The sequence below is a fragment of the Tympanuchus pallidicinctus genome, unplaced genomic scaffold, assembly GCF_026119805.1.
Source record: "Tympanuchus pallidicinctus isolate F22 unplaced genomic scaffold, pur_lepc_1.0 scaffold17, whole genome shotgun sequence".
Classification (NCBI taxonomy): domain Eukaryota; kingdom Metazoa; phylum Chordata; class Aves; order Galliformes; family Phasianidae; genus Tympanuchus; species Tympanuchus pallidicinctus.
Genome location: NW_026294690.1, coordinates 8281747 through 8304542, shown reverse-complemented (window position 1 = coordinate 8304542; position 22796 = coordinate 8281747). Strand labels below are relative to the sequence as shown.

At 37.5% G+C, this 22796-nt stretch overlaps 1 protein-coding gene across 5 annotated transcripts in view; it reads left to right on the top strand.

Moving 5' to 3' along the window:
* Positions 1–22796, top strand: part of IL17RD (interleukin 17 receptor D) — a 57665-nt gene that overhangs the window by 32324 nt on the left and 2545 nt on the right. For all 5 annotated transcript variants that reach the window (XM_052678972.1, XM_052678973.1, XM_052678976.1 and 2 more), the window contains 11 exons: positions 8399–8456; positions 10937–11062; positions 13277–13395; positions 13836–13956; positions 14782–14826; positions 14915–15066; positions 15811–15876; positions 16387–16441; positions 17298–17408; positions 18923–19107; positions 20475–21414. In XM_052678972.1, the coding sequence (XP_052534932.1) occupies positions 8399–8456; positions 10937–11062; positions 13277–13395; positions 13836–13956; positions 14782–14826; positions 14915–15066; positions 15811–15876; positions 16387–16441; positions 17298–17408; positions 18923–19107; positions 20475–21414 (1978 nt within the window). The remainder of the gene's footprint in view (positions 1–8398; positions 8457–10936; positions 11063–13276; positions 13396–13835; positions 13957–14781; positions 14827–14914; positions 15067–15810; positions 15877–16386; positions 16442–17297; positions 17409–18922; positions 19108–20474; positions 21415–22796) is intronic.

Genomic DNA, 22796 nt, shown 5'->3' with positions numbered 1-22796 from the left:
CCACCTGCCACCACTGTTTCACGCTAAGCCATGTTCCTTAGTATTACATCTGCATGTTTCTAGAACGCAGGTGATGAGAGTGGGCCCATATGTCCAGTTTTCATGTGTGCATCAGGCATTAAATAGGAGGGTTCCTGTTGTTTTTCCCCAAGGTGTGATTTCATATTACTTACTAATGAGTTATGCAAATTTATCATTTAAAATAATTTGATAAATGAGACAACACCAGCAGCACCACAAACAAAAACAAAACAACTAAGCAAGATGCAGATTTTATTTGCAATAGATTTTTTTTTAAACTGGAAGATCTGATTTTAACCTATTGCACCAGAAATCGAAAGTGCCCCAAGGTTCTGGGATCCTTCATGAAGCATTGCAAGACCTGAAACAGCAGCTAAGCACCTGGCACCAATGGCACAATTCAAAGCCCGAGCAAGTTGTGGGAGAGGGGGTGTGTGACAGTGAGTTTTAGCAATATGTGCTTTGTGTCAAGTAGTCTAATTAGTAATTAGTGTGCTAGCATACTAGTTAATAAATAGTGGCTATGAACAAGCCACTTACTGCATGGGCAGAACGTGCAACCTTTGCTTTGGCTGTCTTTCAAAAGCACTTAATGTTAAATGCATAGGAAAAAGCATCTCTTAAACTATTTTACTTATATAAGTGTATTACAAAGTGTGATATCCATAGGCTGTAACTTTTATTAGTGGAAACTGACTGGAGTTTCGATACCGTTCCAAACATTAAATCTCTATTTAAAATTTGTATTTGGATTCCTTTTTTAGTAGTTAAAAATCTTATGGGATTCAATAGCACATAAGGCCCAAAGAGCTTGCCAGTACAGATATACTTAAAACACATGCATTTCCTTGATATTTTTCCAACAATGAAACTTAGCAACACTTAGTGCTTTTCAGCTCCAAATACTGAGCACGTAGGAACATTTGAATGTGTTCTGTCTTCTGTCCATTTTTCACAGCAAAGTTGTTCTGTGAGAAGGGCAGCTGCATAGCGTGCTTAGGGATGTCTGCCCTGACCAGGTGAGATCTGAGGTAAACTTTGCTCAGCACTGGTGGTTCATTTTGAGAAACGGCCTCCTTAGAAAGCTGTGTTCTGTGAGGTTGTGTTGTGTTCTGGTTCCTGGTGTTGGACACCATTTGACAAATCTTCTGCCCAAGTGGCTGCAAGAGAGAGAGGGGCTGGGGAGAGGGGTCGGTGCTGTTGGGTGCCACTGCTTCCGAGTGTCTTCAGGTGGGCCAGAAATGTTTGTGCAGCTTTGTGTATGCTTCTGACACATTTCAGATGGAGGATTTTTGGCTGCAGATTCTATGGCTGTGCTCCATATTGACTAACCAGCAGTGTATAAATTCCCTGGCAGCTGAAACTTTAAATCTGCAGCCACCAAATGTCTGCATGTGTCTCAAGTTCAGCCATGTGGATCATCCAGCACACAGCAAGCACTGGACCCTCTAATCCGCCCTGCTGATTGTGTTACTGCTTAAGCTGTGGGAGTAATTTTCATCGCTGTCGACCAGGACTAGACAGAGGTGTCAAGAAGAAATTTATTTGCTAAAAGCACATAGTTCAATAATAAGAATCTCCGTTTGCATGCTTGGCTCGGGGAGGTGGGAACAATTTATAGCTGAGAAAGAATCAAAGCTCTTACCTTTAACACCCTTAGAAGGAAGGGCAGCATGGCTGAGGCGTGTTCCTGGCTCTGCAGGAAGCCAGCTTATTCAGCTTGTCCACTTGCTTTGTGAAAGGAAGAAAGGGAGGAATACTTGATTGCCTTCTTGGGAAAGGGGAAGATTTATAGGCAGGGGTAATTAATTTTGCTACCTTCCCTGATGTACAAGAACTTCTAAGCAAAAATAATTTTTACTAATTGTGTTTGCTGCTGTAAGCACAGTACAAGTGGAATGATAATTGCTTTTCCATTCATATTTAAAGAAGGAAAGACTCTGATACAGTCATTATGCCCTTTCTGATCTGAAAATGCAGTAATCTGCCCCTTTTGATGAGGAGATTATATAACACAGCTGAGTGCAGAATAAAAGTGGCACTTCTTGGTATGTTATTATTTTTCTGTCCCTCTTTGTACAGAACTTAATGCCAAAGAAATGGTTGTATTGCTATGGAGCAGATCCCCACCTAGTTGTTTTCATTTTCAGAGCCTTTTTAAGTTAGATGCCTCGCAAGGACGGTGACTTTGGGAAGGGATGCTTGTATTGTTTCAAATGAAATTGTTTTCCACTCCATCTCCTGCAAAACCAAATTTTGTGTGAGGTATTAAAAACTCTGTTGGGGGAATGGTGAAAGATTCTTTAAAGCTGGAACGTGGAGGATTTTGGCAAGCAAAATAGTGATCGTTCCTGGAATGGAATCATACTGCTCACTAACCCTGAGCTTTAGAATTGTATGGATGAGTACAATTGTATTTTTCTAAATCCCCAAGAAAAGTTGGTGGGCTTTTTTTTTTTTTTTTTTTTTTTGTGTTCAAAATAATTGCATTACTTCAGAGAAGGGATTAAGGTGGAACAATCCCAAATCTTGTCTATTTTGAAAGTTTCACAAGTTCTGTGGTACTCTGATCAGTAGAGTGAAGTTACTGCTAAATTGCCTTGCTCTGTATCCCCCAGAATTAAGTATTTGGCTTATTTATGTCTTTGTCATGCAAAACTCACTTTAAAAAAAAAAAATATATATATTTTGTTACAGTCATGAGCTCCTGTGAATATACAGTGCTTTCCTTAGTGCTGCCTGTATATTTCATCTATGGAAGTGAGAATTAAAGTTCAGTTTCTAAGACTGTGTGTCTCCAAGAGTGCAGTAAATTGAAGATGTGGGATTTTTTTGTTTGTTTTTTGAGGTAGAACCTTCTATCTTTGAACTTAGCAAAGATGAAGTTACAAGAAAACTTGTCCTCAACAATAAAATTAAAAGGCACGTAATAGTAATTCATTGAATGACACAGTTATTGTCTACTCTTAGCAAAGGTTTATCTGCATAGCAGACCTAGGGACCCTCGTGAAGCTGGCTGTCATACAAGCACACCACATGGTTTAGGGACCACGTCATCCTCTGATAGGATTGACATCAGCAGCTGCTAAATTCCCCCTGCCCCTTAATGGTGGGGGGAGCTTAAGAAAACCATATCAAGCTGAAATGGCAAAAGAATATGTTAAAACCGAATGAAGTTGTGTTTTGGAAGATCAACCATAAAACCATGGTTAATGCCATGATTTTGTGTTAAAAAAAATAAATTAATGACATTTTAATGATCTTTAATGAGAAAGGCCGAGACATTTCTGTTTGTTTGAGTCAAAAGGACTATGCATTTCTTAAATTTGTTTTGGGGAAATACATATTCCATGTTCCTTTAAGAGAATGTTTTATTTCCCAGATTCTCATATATTTCCTCTTCAGAGGAAAACAATGCTTGGCTGTAGTTTTTTCTTTTCTCTACCAGAGGGATTGAAAGTAAAGGGATGTTGAGGGGTTAGGAACTGCAATGGGCTTGAAGAATATACAATTAAAGGTTTGCAGTCTCTGCTTCTGCCTACTCAGACCAATGTTCACAGATCCCTAAAGTTGCAGAAGCCTGCTATTCTGAGTTTTGAGGATGGACCTGGGCAACTGCATCTTGTGGGACTTGAGGACAGTTTGAGGTACTGCAGGAAAAGAAGTGAAAGCATTAATGGAGAAGGTGGCTGAAACTAGGTGTGCCTGCAGGAGGTAATTATGCCGCTGACTTCAGCAGAATTGTATGTGCTCAAATTGGGGGTGGCTGGGGCTCAAAGTGCTGGAATGGGAGATTTCCTCAAGGAATGCTGTGTGCACACCAGCTAACAGGGGCCACTTCGTTTCTGTAATGACTTCCCACTCAAAAACATGTTTTCATGGTTTAAAAAAAAAACCAAAACACACACCGCCACAATTTGCGGTGAAGCATTGGAAGATTCTTTTGAAGGGAAAAGAAGAGACTTCTGTGGGAACACAGCCACCTAATTTTAGCATCGGTGTCTCGTGACATTCTAGTTATGATGTAGCTTTTGAATATTCTTTTTTTGAGTCACTTTGCGTATGATTAAAATCAGCATCATCAAGTGAGCATCTTGCTGCACGGCCTTAAGTTCTCATTAATTTTCTTTTGATATTGACGTATTTCTTTTCACCTTAAGAATAATTCACACATTCGTTATTTAAATTCTGTCTCCTGCGTGGTTCCATTTAAATTCAGGTACCCCTCCACCCCTTGCAGTATCTGGGCAGTTGGATTTCTAATCCATTACTCCAATGCTTGTTGCCCTTCATTTATCCACGTTTTTAATTTTTTCATTTCCCACACTTTTCTGTTGGATTTTCCTACAGCTCTGGAAAGTTATCACACGTTTATCTTTTTTGTTGCTACCAATAATTTTCTTTATAACAATAACTGTAAGATTTTCACTTCATTTTTGTATGATATCACTGCTGAAATGGCTGGTGGAATACAGAGATAATTTTTTTCTGAAGACTGAATGTTATAAATGTATCTACTCTGTGCAAGTAGTTGTTTCTTTCTTATCTGCCTAGCAATGTAAATCTTTACATCATCACTGTCTATAAAGTGTAATCTTGGGAAGGGAAGTGAGAGCATATAACATCGGGTTCTGCAGCATCAATGAATTAAATAGTGCTGTGGCACTTGGGGTGTCTGAACTACTCCTGCATTCAGTGCTGGGATGGATGCGATTGCTTTTTGACATTTCTTTTCAATGCTCCTGAATGAGTCTTTTTTTTTTTTTTTCTTTTTTTTTTTCTTCCCAATATGTAGTTTGTAACAAAGTAAAAGCAATATTCTGCTTCTCGTATCTCAGCAGATTCAGGATGCAGATGCCACAAGGACACAGTCTTTGCAGTTCCTCTGCAGCTGAATTTAATGTGCAGTGGCTCTAAAGAAACAGTAAAAAACAGCAAAAACCATCTAAATCTGGTGATTTCTTATGCAAGCAATGTAATAAGGAACACACAAAGAACTGAAGCTGAAAGAATTAGCTTTAAATCAGAAATTGGCACCAAGAAGTTTATCGATACATAAATTCACTTATAACAAAACCTACCTCTCAGCTGTCACTGAATTGCTTTATTGACAAATGTTATTCCCATAGTATGTGCATACAATGTGGTAGATACATAAATAGAAATATGAAAAACATTTTGGTTTGGAATAATCAGTTACACCAGAAGTATAGAAGCAATGGTACCAAGCCATCTACCCAGGGTTTAGAGTTCATTCTGCATTCAGTGGAGTATATGGTCAGTGGTTGTAGAGCAAAAATGAGGGCGGGTTTTGTATTTTGCTGTGTTCTCCTGGGAGTGATCCAAACTGCAGGCATATGAATAACACAGATAATTCATCTGCATTGATGGCTGTGGAAATAGAAAATATCTTGTTGGAAAACATCGAGAAAGCTTTAAAATGAAAATAGCAGATGTCAAATGTACAACCTGCAGTTTACTGAGCAGTGAGTATGGTAAACACTGATTATTCGTCTTGATGTTAGGGTTCAAAAACAATTGTCCCTTCAGTTTGCCTTGGGGGAGCGTGAAATGAGGACCATGTGTGCATGGATCAGCAAGATTCCAAAGATGAATCACAATTGCTGCTTTGGTCTGGTGCACAAGGCTCTGCTTGAGGGGCAGTGATTTCCTACCTTTTCCAGATCTCTGTAATTAGCGCTAGTGAGGCTCCTTTCCTGGTACTGATGTTAAGTGGCGGCCTGTCAGTGCCTATTCACACATGGAATTGCCTTTCTTGAGTGAAGGAGAGTTTGCTCAAATGAAGTTAATGTTGAAGTATACGTAAGTGTTGTTTGTAAAGGCAGTTATCAGAAGGTGATTCTGAGATTGCCTAGTCCGTCTCTGGCGGGAGCTGTCAAACATATATGGAAGAAATAGTACTTGCAGCTTGACAATGGACGTGAAGCACTGTATGTTTCAAATTAGAAGGAAGAGGAAAACATTCAATAAAGGTGAGTCAGATTATTTTCTTTCTGTTGTATTTGACTTCCATTGTATCTGCTGCCTGGCAGTAGTTACATTTAGCTTTTCTCTGACACAAACAGTTCCTGCTGTTAATGTTTTCTTTAGCATTTCTTTCTGGAAATGGAGGCCTACATCTGTTCCTCTCCAGACCAGTAATGAGTAGAAGCATTAGTTGTAGGTGCATTTCACTGATGAGAATGTACCACGTATGTAGGCCAAAGAAAATTACAAAAACAAACAAAATAGAGATTAGCTTTGCGTAATAGTCTTTGTCTCTCATGAATAGTCACACTGTTTCACGTTGAAGGATGGAGGCTGGAAGTGAAATGCCTGCACATGCCTTATCAGCGCGGTGAGTTAGTCATTCATTCTTCAGGAGATGAGGTGCATTAATGTTATGCAGAGCTGTGCGAATTGAAGATATCTTAGGATCTTAACCTTCGCTGTTGATGTAGGTTGAGGAACAATTCCAACATTAATCTCTGTGCCTTGAGGTATGCGTTCCGTGATGGAAATTCTTTCAGACTTACTTGCCCAATAGTGAAGAGGGATTTGGATTTTGCTTCTCATGTTTTCTACAGAATTCTGTGTTTTAAGCTCATGTACTGTGAGAGTGAATGTTTCTGTCAATAACAGCCCCCCATCTCCACTTTTTAACAATCAAGATTGTTTGTAACTTAATTTCATTAAGCATTTCAACTTTAATGATCTGCTTAGAGATCAGTACTGTATTCAGGTCTGTATTTAGAAGATGTTTTGGCTATTTTTTTTTTACAATATTTGCCTTTTCAGTCCCTGTGTGTAGAAGTATGTGGACCGAAGGGATTTTTTGGACAACACTCCAGGCAGTGGAGCTTTCTAGCAATGCTCAGAATAAACTAAAAGCTGCGTGTAAATTCGGCCAATGTTAGTAGTTAATTAACTAAGAGCATAGAGCCCTAGGGCCATAACATTAGGATTTATAGTTTTAAAGTATTTGCTCTAAACAAATTGTCTTAGCAATAAGCCATTTAAACAGCATGCCTACTTTATGGCTTAAGCAGGAGGGAGTGCTTCCTGGAAGCACCTTTGGCTCCCGGCAGGAAGGACTTGGAGGATAACCACCAAAGTATGGTTCTCTGTCTAGCTGACATGTTCTAACATAAAACTTGTGTGACAACTAACTAGTTCAGCATTTTAAGGTGCTCCTCACTCTTTCCCAAATTTCTACAGCCTTTCTGCATTTTTTTATATGCTTTTAAATATAAGGAATAGAAGACCAAATAAATGAAAATAATTGTGCTGATTTTCAGTGGGGGCGGGGGGGCTTGGTGGTATTTCTCATCCTCAAAGCTTCAGCTCTATGACCTTAAGAGTTGAGCAGAATTAAGTATCTGTCTTTGCTCACTTATAAATATACAAAGCCAGTGTCATTATTGCCATTTTTTTTCATATGTTGTTCATATCATGCTGGAGTTTGTTAAATGGGATTTTGTGTAGCTTAAGAGAAACAGGAAACGTTTCAAAAGAGAAAAGATATTAGTAGAAAAGTTAAGACTTGGGGAAAAAAATTGACACTTTCCAGTTTCAGGAAACATTTTTGTATAACAGCTTGTGTAATGCTGAACGAAATCAAAGCTAAACAAATGAAAAGCCACCTGAGAAGGAAGTGAGATTACAGAAGTGACTTCCAGGGGTACGGTTAAGATCTGCTTTGCTTTTGTTCTCTATATGCTATTTTATGTCTTTTTCTAAGGTGATTTCACTCATACTAACTCATTACAATACTCAATACTCATTACAGTTGGAGTCCTCTCATGCTATTAACTTCTTCTCTTTGCATTGTAGTGGTAAACTGCCCTCAGAGGGCAGTGGGGGAGTTCTGATGGCTCCTTAGCTTCTGTGACATTGAGCGAGACGTGGTGTGTTTTGATAGTGTTTGAGAACATAAAATATTTGATCTAACCAGTGTCTGATATGGAAGAGTGGATTTCTGCAGTATTCATGCCTACTGGGAGAGTGAGAGATGTGTAGGTTGCTCCAAAAGTAATGCCTCCTATTTTATTTCCATAGAAACTATAGCGGATACAAAGGGCACAATAACACTATTTGATAAAACAAATTAGCAGTTACAGAATGCTGTTTTCCAACGTAGTCACCACCCTTAGCAACGTTATGCTGGGAATGTTGGTGGCAGGAATACGCAACCTGATCTGTTATTACTGCTTGTGTTCAGATTGTCTGACTGATGGTGTGCCTGAGCAGAAGGAAAAAAAGGACATGAGTTCTGTTATTGTCCAAAACACTGCTTACAAAGCGGGAATGTTCAAAATAGCTTTTTTTTTTTTAATTAAAAAAAAAATCATATTGATTTCTTGATATTTCTCTACAGGGCCTGTCATCTGTCACCAAGAGCAATGGGCTTCTCAATATCACCTTTAAATATGATAGTAAGTAGAAAATTTGCACTTAATTCACAAAAATCAAGTATGCAGTCTCAGTTGTCAATATATAGCAGTATCTCTCTTAAAAATGACTCGAAGAGTAACATGACCTCTTTAGTTCTGAAACAACTTTCAAATCTAGGTTTGTTTCTTCTCAGTCTGGTGGGTCTCCCTATATTTCACTAATTAGAGTAAGTTGGTCTAATCATCTGTAGTAGTTTCACTATCGGATCATTCACCCGTTACTGGTCAGAGAATTATAAAGAGTGTTTTCATTCTGTTGAATAATGCAGTCATTGAAAACCTTACACGGAAATATATAAGTGGCCATCATCAGTATAAGCTCAACATGCAGACTAGAGAAAGTCCCAATTTACAGTAGCAATGTTTGCATTGAAGCCAGTGCAAGTTCCATCCATCCCTTCTTCCCCCGCCCCCTTTTTTTTTGTTGTCTACTCAATTCATTCTCATTATCCTTACATTCCTCAATTTAATGCTAACTTCTGAATTTGGAATCTTTCATTGTGAATTCATTTGTTATCTAATCTTCTTAAAGAAATGAGAAAATTTAAGCACATCAGATTGTACAAGAGATAACTACATACAAGTTACCATTTGTTATCTGCACAAAGAACAACAGTAAGAAATGTCAGTTGGAGCGGAGATCCCTGCATTTATTTCACACAGTGGAGTTTGTTGAAGTCCCTGTGTCTGTCGCATTTTTTCCATTAATTTTGGCACCAGGAACTGTAATTAACCAATGGCAAGTGTTAATTCAAAGTTCTGCTGGCACTGCACACTTCCTGAATGAAGTTATTATTTGAATTATGCAGTACAAGGGAAAGAGGTCCCTGATATCAAGGCTAAAATGTTCATATAATGTGCAAATACATTCTAAAATTGAGTAAGGCAGCGTAAAGCAGAATGTGCCTTGCTAGCTATGATTTAAAAGCTCTTAGCTTGCTACACAGCAACTCTAATGAACTCAGTTTTGTGTTCTCCTATTAGTTGGTTAGATTATTCATTATATTTATTCAGGTGAACAACAAATGTTTGTATGTTTTAGTATTCCAACTGTATTCAAATAAAATAAGTGATTTCCTGAAAAAACATGCACTTTTTTCTGTGTTGTTTTCTTTCTAAATTTGTTGTTCTTTGAAAATACAAATCAGTGTCTTGCAGTCAAACCTCAGACATTTATGTTGTAATGCATTCTGGCAAATTATCGTTTGACCAGAAATTTTAGCAATCAGGATCCAATATGTTGAGCTTGCTTTTAATTAGTTCCAGACCTAGCAAAAGCTGTTACTTCAAAGTTTCCATTGAAAGAGATGCTCTATTCTCTGAAGAGGAAGTTCATGCTGTCATTCCATTCACTCATAGCAACAGAATTCTACAAACAGCAGAGTAAATACCAATTGCCCAGCTTGTGGAAAGAGCAGTATTGTACAAACTGTTCTGTTTTTAATTGTGGGGCAGTTACATGAAAGGCCACTTACTATCATTGTTTGTAGCAGAAAAGTCATTTTCTGAAACTACTTTTTACTTAGCTATTTTTTTCCTTGTTTAAGGAGCACACATCTGAATTAAATTCTGATTTCTTGTATTGGTTTGTTATAGCACTTGATTTTTTTTTTTTAATATTTTTGGGAACTCTGTATATCCAAGTGCAAACCATATAAATTATATCTGGATTTTCAGATTTATCATCAGTTACTGAATGGGTGGCAGAGAAGTAGTCAAGATCAAGCATTATCTGTGGTTAAGAGCACTTCTTGGGCACCAGTTCAAAGACTTCACATCGTTGTTGTTGACATCAGAGCCTGGTCACTCACCAGTGTTCTCTTGCACTGTATGTGCACAAATTAAATGGCAGTCCTTACATGTTGAGTAATTAGTGAGGAAAAAAAATACTCTTTAGAGAGTTCCAAAATATGTAATTTTTGCAACCTGTGATACAGGCTGCTCTGGCATTACAAAATGGTATATGAGGAGTCCTGCAAATGAGGCTTTGGCAGCTGGTCGAAGTGGTTGTGCTCAGTGACTTTTGAAGCTTTGGACTGTTTTTCATTGTTCTAAGACAAAAGCTTCATGTTGATTTACTGTACAGTATTTATTTATTTTATAAAATAAATAGCGTGCATAACTTTGCTCAGTCTTGAAGAAATGTCAGAGAATTGACTTCTTTATTCAAGTGGAAAAATGTGGGCCTTGCTGGAAACTGAATAGTTTTCAAGGTTCTTCTCTGATGTGGCACAAGAACCAGGTTGAATTAGGTTGCCCAGAAATGTGGTGGAAACCCTGACCCTGGAGACATTCAAGGCCAGGCTGGACCAGGCTTTGAGCTGTGGATGTCCCAGTTCAGAGGAGAGGACTAGATGACCTTCAGAGGTCCCTTCCAACTCTTAAGGATTCTACGAACTCATATGTTTCTTTTAAAATTTACTTTTAATGTTTCTTATTAAAATTTATCTCTGTATTTTCAGACTGCACTCCTTACCTGAATTCAGTGGGTAAACATGTGATTGGAGATGTGCAGAATATAACCATCAGTCAGTATGCATGTTACGAACAGGTTGCAGTCACAATACTTTGGACAGCAAATGCCATTGGTAAGTAGTAGAGGAAAGTGAACTAATTCATCCTGTCTTTGGTAATGAATTCTCAGGTCAGTTAATGTGACTAAATTATGCTCAAAGCATTAAAGAAAACTGCTTAAGAAAGAAATTCTTGACAGCTTTGTGGAACTGCTGCTTTAAATAAGCTGCTAACGGAAAGGTGTACCGGAGAAGATACGTTCTTAACAGTAAGGTAAATGATTTCTCTAATAAAAACAACATTTTTCTGGTAACCGCTGATAGAGTGACTGCTTTGACTGGAATGAAAATAAAGGATTCTGGGGTAAAGTTACAGAGGTAGCACCAGACCTGAAATTCATTCACTGTTACCGTTCACAGTCAAGCTGTCGCAGCAAAGAAGTTGGTCTCAGAAGCGTGCAAAGTGCTACAAATTGGCAGAATCTTTGTAATGCTTCAGAGTGAGGTGGGGAGCAGCCATGAAAATCTTCCCTATCGCACAGAAGTTCACTGTGGCTTTTCTTTTTGCAAAGAGCTTAAAAGAGTTGTACTCATGTCTTTGAGTGCTTTTCAGTATCAAGTAAATCATTAGAGTTAAGCACAGTATAGTTTTTGAAATTAAAACATTTGATTAATGCTCATTTACTCATACAGCAGTCTCCCAATTTGATATGTCATGGTTCATACTTCCTCAAAAAGTTTTTTTTCTTACAATTAAATAACGTGGGAAGTTTGTGTGGTAAGATGACAACCTAAGTGTTGAGGTGTGGCAGCTGAAAAAGTGCCTTTATTGAACTTGACATACATTTTTTGGCATAGATCTGTCAAACACTTTAGATAAGTGTACCAGTGAAATTTTCTTTGTGCCCTCCCAGTATTAAATCCTGCTTTTGGAGTTGGTTTGAAAATTTTCAATTTGTAAGAGCAAGTAATGATTAATTGCTGGAGCTTAAGGCAGTATGTGAAAAATACCCTGAATTCTGTAGAAGTGTGCGGTTGAAACCAGTTGGTAATCTTCAGCTGCAGACTGGATGAATCAGAACTATATGGGAAACAAATTCTGGTGTTCTCTGTTGTCTGATCAGAGGTTAATCCTCTGGGAAGCGTGAAGGCAGAACTGCTGTTGAAACATCTTGGGTAACACAGAGACTGGACGCTTTTGTGGCCTTCATGTAAGCACAAACAGTGCTTTTGTTCCATGGAGCATTAGGAACACATTGGGCATGGCCTTTCTTTTAGTATAAAACATTTTCTTTCTTTTATTATAAAGCATTAAAAAAAAAATCTGTTGGAACAGAAGAATTCTTTTTTCTTTTCCCACCCATCCCCTCCCCTCCCTTCCTTCTTTCCACCCTTCCTTTCTTTCTGACAAGCCTAGGGTAAAGCCAGGTTAATCTGTGTTGATTTTTGTGGCATTTACCTTATGAAGATGGTGTCTGTGCCTCAGGTAAATGTGTATTCTGCCACATGTAATTCTCTTTAATATATGGAATTAGGTGGAGTAATGGTAATCAGTCTTGAAGAACTGTGCAGTAACTTTGACACCTGAATCACAAATCTGTCACAGCATCACACTGATATTGTGCTGTGATGCTTCTATCACCGTGACTCAGTTTAGTCATTTAATTGGTAATCCCACCATGAGAGCATTGCAAAGAAATGCAGACGCTGTGCTGAGAGTTGGTTGTGTGAGAGGAGCTTGAAAACAATGGATGTAGTTCTGGCATCACTTAAAAATAACTGGACGTGTGCACTCACTGGAATAGATTCCATTCCTTCTAAGTCAAGCTTTCTGTTACGCTGTTATATTCTAGAAACAAAGAGATGGTGATAACTGCCATCCCTTTAAACCGAAGGTTGGAAGACTGTGTGAATATGTTATAAAGATGTATTTCTGTAATTTGCTAGCAAACTGTTACATTGCATTGCAAATCATGGAAGTACAAAGTTACTATTAAGTGTATTGCTGGTGAAGGAACTGATTATTTGTATTGCAGTGATAATTTGGAAGCCTCAGCTGCAATGGGAGTCCCTCTGCTCTAAGTATTACACAGGTGTGTAGTAATTACAGCCTTTGCCAGAGACTGAATTCTAAATAGGCAAGATAGGCAATGTGGGAAGTACTGATGTCACCACAAGTATTAAAACACAAACGTATTTCGTGTGAGGGTTAGGATTTAAATGTGAAGAGAAATTGAACTATCTTCATATCACATAAAATATCACTGAATGCATTTTGAAATATTGCAGGGATTGAATATCTGAGAGGATTCCGAGTAATACTTGAAGAGTTAAAGTCAGAGGGAAGGCAATGTCAGCAGATGGTTTTAAGAGATCCAAAGCAGCTGAACCCAAGTTTTAAAAGAACAGTAAGTGCTTTTTTTCAAGAAATGCTTCACTATTGCTTGTGTAGTCTTGAATGTGTTTATGTGCTGTTTATAAATTTGTGTACATATTTAGATAGATATATAATTAATGTGATGTTTACTAGGATGGAGATTACTTCCCAACGTTGTTCTCTTATGACCAGTTGTTGACTGGAGATGGATCTACTCCCCTTCTTTAGGAGTTTTCCTGAGGCTGGAAACTGTCACAAAATTGTTTGGGGTGACTGGGGGGGAGAGGTGGCACATCTGTAACAAGTCCACATCCCAGCTCTGTGTGAAGCTTCCTCGTGTCAATGTTGTAACGGATGGAGAGAGAAAGGTTTCTTAATAGATTCACTAATACTCATGTTTGCAGATCTGTGAGCTAATACTGAAGAAAATGTCTTTAGTTAAAGTTTTTTCAATCTTGTCTTTTTGTGTAGGGAATGGAATCTAATCCCTTTGCAAACCTGAAGTTTGAAACAGATTACTTTGTAAAGATTGTGCCTTTTCCATCCACTAAAAATGAAAGCAATTATCATCCATTTTTTTTCCGAACTCGACGTAAGTATTGCATACATACAGTGTCATTCCTTTCCCCTCCTTTTTTTGTTTTCAGAAATAGCTTTTCTGATTAAAAGAATAGCTTTCAATGTAGAACATGATAAAGTCAGAGGAGTCTGGGTTAAGATAGTTATTGACACAGTCTTTGAAAGATCTGGGTATTAAGTGGAAAGAATTTGAATTGCAATGAAAAATCTGTAGTGAATAATTCATGTTATCCACCTACCAGAGGGAGGGTCTCAGAAAGGCCTATAATTGCCTGAGATCTGCCTGCAGCAGGATTACTCATGAAGGTGGTTCATTTCTTTTCTTCCCCTCACTGGGCACTGTGAAAAAGCTCAAATTGCTTCTGCTTTTGAGATCAGTTTCAGAAATGGGAGTGTAGAGGGTAGGTATGGGTAAATGCATATGAAATGAGGAAGCAACAAATCAAGTTGACTTTCTCGAAATTACTTAGCAATTAGCAATTCTTATTGCAGGCTAATGAGAATAAACTTGAATAAAGTCATCAGTGCCTAAATAGAATTGAATAGAATCTAACTGTAAGTACCAATTTGGGTAAAGTGTTGGTATTTGTCCTGCTAAGAATTACTGTTTTCAGTTTACTGAACCTATCTCGTTTAAAGATGAGAAAGGGCTTGAATCGTAACTTAGAAGGTGAGTTTGCAAAATATATTCACTCGGGGTGTATTACAGACTGGAAAAGAAATGAGAGTGCTGACTTTAAAATGCTGAAATAACTCCTTTCTTTTGCAATTTATTTTTATACTCACATAGCACAGCATGTGGATGCTCTGTCATTAATCCTTTTACCTCTATTTTCAGCGTGTGAATTATTGCTACAGCCAGAAAACCTCATCTGCAAACCTTGTGAGTAAAACAATACTTTCTATATACTTATAAGAAGTTACTGCTCTCAAAGAGTCACTTGCCAGTTTATGAATGTTTTCTCTGACAGACTGGAAGCCACGGAATCTGAATGTTACCCAGCAGGGATTCAATATGCAAGTCTCTTTTGATCATGCTCCCCACAACTTTGGATTTAGATATTACTTTCTTCACTACAAACTGAAACATGAAGGGCTGTTCAAGCAAAAGACCTGCAAACAGGTATGTCACTGTGTTTTGCAACTCTCAAAAGCAGAAAACTCATTCAAATGGATGTTCTAAGGTTTTATGGAAACTTAATACAAAATTTGATCACTTTGAAGATTTTAAACTGTTTGGTGCTATTTGTGGAAGTGTCTGTTGTGTTGTGATAGCACTCATCAATCAAAAAGAACACTTGAGTGCTCAGTGGTGCTGAATACTGTAAGCAGATGAGAAGAGGCTGTTCGCTCTTGAAGGCCATACAGCTGATTAATACTTCAAATTGCATCTTATTACATTTGTTAAACGTTCCTTCCAATGATGTGATTTTATCTCCACGCCAAATTTTACCACTGAACAGATTACCCATTCGAGATGGTGTCACAAGGTACTGCTCATTTCAGTGTGACTGTAGAATTTGGTTCTCTGTGATTTTGTACAGCTGTGCATATGTCTTCCTATGGGGGCTGCAGTTTGCTGCATTGTTTTCCTTAGCTTCGGTTATTTTTCAATGTCAAATTTTATCTCAGTGGACAACCTTTGAAAACTGTTGTTTTTTTTTTCAAATGGATGTTTGATCATATTCTAGTTCTGCAAGCAGAGGACTGCAGTCCTTGCATACTTGAGTAGAGAATTAGTTGAGCTGGTTTAATGCAGAAGAGCACCCTAAGTTTCTAAATCAATATGAATGTATTTTACGTTATATTTTAAAAGTGTGTGTGTGTCATGCAGAGTATTTTGTTTTTGTTTTTTTTTTGGATATAGGATCAAAACACAGATACCACAAGTTGTATTCTTCAGAATGTAACTCCAGGGGATTATATAATCGAGGTAATGTTTACAGAGTCATTTGTACTACAGCAGAATGAGTACATTCATGAAGGAATTAAGTGAAATTAAAGTCCAAGTCTTCAGTAACTTCAGGCATCCCTCCTGAGGTACCTTGGCCAAGTAAAGGTTTTACATTGTTCTTGACCTTTCCATAGTTCTGCTTCTCTAAATGCACAGTTTTTTCATTTGTGCCTTCAAGTAGAATTGTGAGCCTGAGTAATTCTTGGATTTTGGTTCTTCACTGGAATTATAAAGTTTGGCCAATTTCTGCTATACTTGAAAGTTAAGTCTCTTTTGATGGATGACGATACATGTAAAAGTTAGTATCAGGAGAATAAGCTATGTACTGCCAAAGACAAATGATTTCACTAGTTAGTACTTTTTGGTGCTCTGGAACTTTTTGAACAGTAAGTTTCTCATCAGGTTGTGGAAGCTGTTACAGTTGTTTCAGTATTACAGAAAATGAAATGAAATTTCCACAAAATAAAATTCAACTTTTACTTTCCAAAGCTGGTCGATGACACTAATACAACAAGGAAAACAATGCACTATGCACTAAAACCAGGTATGAATATTGTTTTTTAAGTAGTATGCCTTATGAATTTAGATTGTTGTAATTGCATTGGAAATAAATGTTCATTTGACATATCTATTCACTGACTGTAGACTGCTGATGCAAATGTGCTGTGATCTTTTGATGAAAAGAGAGCACGCTTGTATGTACACATCTGCATTTCTATGTCATTTCTATTCACATTTAGTACAGTTTAGATCAAGAGATAATTGGAAGTAGTTGTGGATACATCACTTTTGTTATAGATATGAAAATTTGTAATCTGTACCTAAGTAGCAAACAAACAATGCGTGCAGCAGTGTGGATGTAATGTAGTGAAACTATGAGAGCAGCCTGAACACGTTACTGGCTATGTGCTTCAGCCCTGAAATGAAATAAAGCATTCTGAAAAATCTGTCAGTTGAATGCTTGGCCTGAAATTAAATGAGGATTTCTCAGTGTAACTGCAGACCCAAAGCATAGCCTTAGATGAAGGTAATAGACAAAATGGACTGATGTAAAGTCTTTGTAGTCTTTGTGGGAAGCCACTATTTGAGTTCTCTGGAATGAAAATCCAACAGTTGAAATGACTCTTGTGTATTGTGTTAAAAATACAACTCACTCCCCCATCATGAGGGTTCTGTGTGCAGAAAGCTCTTGTTACTGACGTTAGTTGCTCTAATGTTGTGATTATCAGGACAAGTAGCATAAAACCTCTTTAAAATGGAGCAGAACATGTTGTTTGAATTTACTGTACATTTCCAAATTCCTGATAATCCTGTGCTGCAGCAGTTTTATGTTCCGAGTGTGAAGATTTGATTGATGTTTTTTAATAAGCACATGCCTAATTCTGCTTTGTTTCTCCAAGTGCATTCTCCATGGGCTGGACCAATAAGAGCTATTGCCATTACAGTCCCTTTAGTTGTCATTTCGGCGTTTGCAACACTTTTCACTGTGATGTGCCGCAAAAAGCAGCAAGGTAAGAGGGTTCATTCAGTATGGATATAAAGGTGCACATTTGCAACCACAAAGGTCCCAGTTGGTAGCTTTATTCTAGAAATATCTTTACCTGAAGAACTTTCTTTTTCAGCTCTTCCTCCTTCCTTTCCACATTTCACGCTGTGTTGAAACTTGTAGCAAATTCTTAGTTCAGTGCATGATAATTTGGTTCCAAAAGAAGTATTGCAATACAAATCTAGAATTGATGGAAATTAATTTTTTAATTAGGGTTTCTGTTTGTTTCTGAAAGTAATGCAGGACCTGTGTAGAATACAAGCATATCTGTAAATTGACATATTTTAAACATTGCCTTGTTTCATTCAGAAGTATCACTGATACTGATTTTAAACCAGAAAGAAAGTAAAGCCATGTGACACGAATGTAATTCTCAGCACTGTCTGGAATACTACTTGTGTCTGTTATTCCAGATTGCTCACTTTCCTGGAAGTTGCCTTTACACTTCATCCTAAGCCTTCTCTCCTAAAACTTAGTTGCAGAAGTTTCTGTAAATTAGATTCCATCTCTATTCCCGATTTCTCTCTCCACTGTGTCTAGGAGCTGGCAAGCTGTGCTTTTTACTCTGAGATGTTAAAAATCGGTTGGCATTTTTTGGTAGAATCTCAGGACTCGTGCTGTTTCATCAATATGGAAAAAGCAATTACATTCTCTAAGCCCCACGTATCTGTGTTATCCATCTGAATTTTGGAAATGAGATATAATGCAAGTGCTGTATGCCATTTGGGTTAAATCCCTTTACCTTCTGGTCTTCTGTGGCTGTTCCTTTGCTCACAGCTAGCACAGTTCCAACAAAAAGACAAATCGCTGAGGGTATCTACGCAGAGAGCTGTTCCAGCGTAGTTATTCCTGATGAATTATTCTAAGAAAAATATCCCTAAGGGCAAAGTTTATATTTTGAAATAGGCATGTTTTATTCAAAATTAGTTTAATCAAGTAGAACTGTATTGAGTTAGTCTGGTGTAAGGCACCCACGTTCCAGTGTAAGTGCATCCATCCAAGGAAGGAAACACGCATAGCTATTTTGAACTAAGTTAATTTTTCTAAACTCAAATGCATCACAAATTAATTTTCAAAAAACATTACATACCAGAGAGATGCTGTATGATATTCTGAAAGGATTTTTATTCCTGGAGTTTTGTATTCAAAAGGACTTAGCTATGCAGGAAGCTCTTCATGACAGTATACGTAAGGCTTTTTTCACAGTGAGGTGAAGCAACTTCATTCTACTTATAAATGAAAACTTTCATGAGTTGTGCAGCAATACAATTTCATATTTCCCTTTTCAAGTATGTTCCACATAAGTAACAGCTTGGAAGGTGGTAGATTGAAGGTGTGCAACTTTTTCAGGCTGGAAAGGAATTTGAAAAAAATTATTTTCTACCTTTAGTTCTTTTCCTTAATTGAAAGTCTAGAAAGTTCAAATAAACAAAAGAGCACCTTTATAGTATGAATTCTCTTTCTTTTTTTCCAATTTAGAGAATATATATTCCCATCTAGATGAGGAGAGCTCAGAATCTTCAGCTTATGGTGCGGGGCTCCCTGTGGAAAGACTTCGCCCCCGGCCAAAAGTGTTCATCTGCTATTCCAGTAAAGATTGCCAGAAACACATTAATGTTATCCAGTGCTTTGCTTATTTTCTTCAGGACTTTTGTGGCTGTGAGGTAAGCTCAACATTTCGACTATTAACAGAATTACTTTAATTAAGAGAGTACTTGCAAAACTCATCATGATAAAAGGGGGGTATTTCAATGTCTCCTATGGACAGACATAACTTGCATTATTTTTCTACATATTACATGAACTTTCTTCACTTAAGAAAAGGAAGAGATTCTAGCCTGCACAGAAAACACAATTGTGGAAAACAAGACAGTTAATAGTTAATTTTTGTTGAATTGTAATCCTACCACTGAGATCCTAGATTTTTCAGCTCTACAGCAAGTCTGACCTCTGGTGGCCAAGCACATGAAAGTAATCGATGCCTCGACCTTCATTCATATGCTGAAAATGGTTTGGATCACGTTCTGTAAATAACAAACTGGAATCCACTTTTGAGATTAGTACATTTTAGATTAGTGTTTAGTGCTGATACACCATACCTCTTTAGAATAGCATGGAGTTGAGCTGTTGCCCCTGTAACTGTACCCTGTAACATAGGACATCAGGCATCATTTCAGATTTGTAAATTATACAAATAAAATAGCACCTATGTTTAGAAATAATCTTTGTGGGGTTTAATTACAACACTATTGCTCAGTGAGTAGCAGAACAATTTTCTTTTAAGTGAAGCTCGAGTGTTGTCTCATAAGGAACAAAACAAATGGCATTTGAGACCCCTTTAAAATAATGACAGGACAATACTAAAAATCCTTTATCACAGATGGAAGATCAGACATTTTCCTGAAGAACAGAAATAAAGAGAAATGCAAAAGCAAAACTACTGCATTGTGCCTTTATCAGAGCATCTCCCGAGCAGCTGTCAGGTGACTTTCTTCCTGTAGATGACTGTATGGTAGCAGTCTTCATGAGTCTTTCTGTTCAGGGCATCTGTTTACCCTGTCTTCTGATGTGGCAAAGTTTTATATTCTGATGTAGGTAAGATAGCAGAGGAAAAATAGGTATTTCTCAATTTAAAAAAATGCTTGAGAAAGGAGTAAGTGGTTTTGGTTTTTAATAAAACAATAAACACTAATGGTGTCTATTATGATTTTTTTATTTTTATTTTATTTTATTTATTTTTTTTACCTTAGCAGCTCACTGATTTCCTTAGCCCAGTGAAATATTCAGGCCACAGGCAATGTTTAGAGTGGTGAATAATTACTGAAAGCCTACCACTGATTCTAGTTTGTTCTTTACCAGTGCTATGTTAATCATTGCTTCTTTCTCTTTTAAAACAGCTTGCATTTGCGTCAGGGACAAAACATAGTTAAACTTGTAATTCTCAATCGTGGGATAAATACAATACATTATTTAGACTTTATTAGAAATATGTAATAAAAATATCAAGCGGAATTTTCTTTTTCTTTTTCAGGTGGCTCTAGATTTGTGGGAGGATATGAAAATTTGTAAAGAAAGTCAGAAAGAATGGCTCATTAAAAAAATAAATGAGTCTCAGTTTATCATCATCGTGTGCTCCAAGGGAATGAAATACTTTGTTGAAAAAAAGAATTGGAAACACAGAGGAGTAACCAAAGACACAGGGAAAGGAGAACTCTTTCTATTTGCTGTGTTGACTGTTGCAGAGAAGCTTCGTCAAGCAAAGCAGAATTCAAGTGACCTCTGCAAGTTCATTGCAGTCTACTTTGATTACTCCTGCGAGGGAGACATTCCTGGTATTCTAGATCTAAGTACAAAATATAAACTCATGGACAATCTGCCTCAGCTTTATTCCCATTTACATTCCAGAGACCTTAGTGTGCAGGATTCAGAGGTGTTTCCCGCTAATGTTAGTAAAAGGAATTATTTCAGGAGCAAATCTGGTAGGTCTCTTTATGTTGCCATTTGTAATATGCATCAGTTCATTGATCAGGAACCAGACTGGTTTGAGAAACAATTTATTCCCTTCTTTCCACATCCTTTACATTACTCGGAGCCTGTCATGGAAAAATTTGACTCAGGCTTGGTTTTAAATGACTTAGTGAATAAACAGGCGGCGGATGAAGATTTTTACCTGAAAACAGATGTAAATATTATTTCAGCTGGAAGTTCAGACTCTCATTGTATAATTCAGCACTTAAATCTTGGAGAAGACATAGAAACTCAGGACATTCAGGGTGGTGGCAGCTCTGTTCTTCGACCATTGCTACATGCTGTTAAAGCTTCCAATCTTAAAGATATGCCTCGGGATTCTGGAATCTATGATTCATCCGTTCCTTCGTCTGAGTTATCTTTGCCTTTAATGGAAGGACTACTGACAGATCAAACTGAAACATCTTCCATCACAGGAAGTGTTTCTTCATCATCAGGTTTAGGTAAGATACCATGGTGTTTTAAAAACTATATTCAAACATCTTAAAATACTAAAGATACTGTACAAGGAAACATAGAAAGCAGCAGAGGAGGAAGGTAAGTATTACGTGCAGGTGATCAAAAAAGACAGGTTCTAAGTAACTTCAGGAAAATTAATCTTATGGTGGGGAGGGGATCCTTAGCTGAGTAAGATCTCATAAAGATCATATTAGTAAGCCACTTTTCATTAATTGACCTAATTACCAGAAAGATTGTATCTTTCTTCCAGAGGCTCCTTGGCAACTGGCATGCTAAGCTGACAGCTGTGTGGTTTAATCAGGAGGGTACTGTGGTGAAGCTGACTTAAAGAAAGGCTGTCCATCTAAACTGATGTTTTATTTTGCTCTAAATACATACCAGAACCTACAGGAATGTGCTCTGTACAGTGATGAACTCAAGCTTCAGATTTGCATTAGGCTCACTGGATATGAAGCTGAGAGGAATGAACTAAAGGGTTTCACTGGAGGAATTTAAGTGCTCAGGAAACTCTCAAAAAGATACAAAGATGTAATTGCCTACAGTTAGATGGAATAAATATTGCCACAGGCCATGTGAAAAGCTGATCTCACAATGCCAGTTTGAACACACTGAATTGACACCACGACTGCATCAGTATGAAATGTTCCAGCAATTGCATTTATAGGATGAGAATATTTGAGTCTTCCTTATGCAACTGCAGCAGGTGAATATTGCATTTTGATGCTGATAATCTGTTCTGCTTTCTTGAATGAGTGTTGGCAATGAGCTAACCTGGTACACTTTTGTCTTGCCTAAATGCATTCTTTTCATTATCCCGATAATTCACAAGCCATCGATGCCATAATTTTGTTAGGCAGGCAACATGTAGATATTCATTGATGGATACAGCATCTATATCTGTAGGCTATATATACTGTAGGGAAAAACAGCAACAAGAACAGCAAGAAATTGAAAGCTTTCCGTGCTTTTCAAAAAAATACAGATTTATTGATTTAATTGTATAAGACATAAATACCTAGTTATTTTTTCAAAATTCATACTATATTTTTTTAATTTCCTGCCATCTTGTAAGTCAGCTTTTTTTCCTCACATATTTGTGGGAAAATTTACAGGCAAAACATCTGTGAAGGTAGATAATGCTTCTCTGTGTGACTGCCTTACCAGCATTCCCCTCCATCACAGCACTCTCAGCTGAGTATCTCAGCTGCCAAGTGGTCTCTGAAAGAAGGAGACAGTCTTCTCAGTAATTAAATCTCAAGTCACATACATACTTGTCTGCATCTGTTGGCTGCAGATGTTGAATGTTATAGCACTACCTGATAGGGATGAATCTTAATTTTGATGCTGCAACAGCCAGGGAAACCCA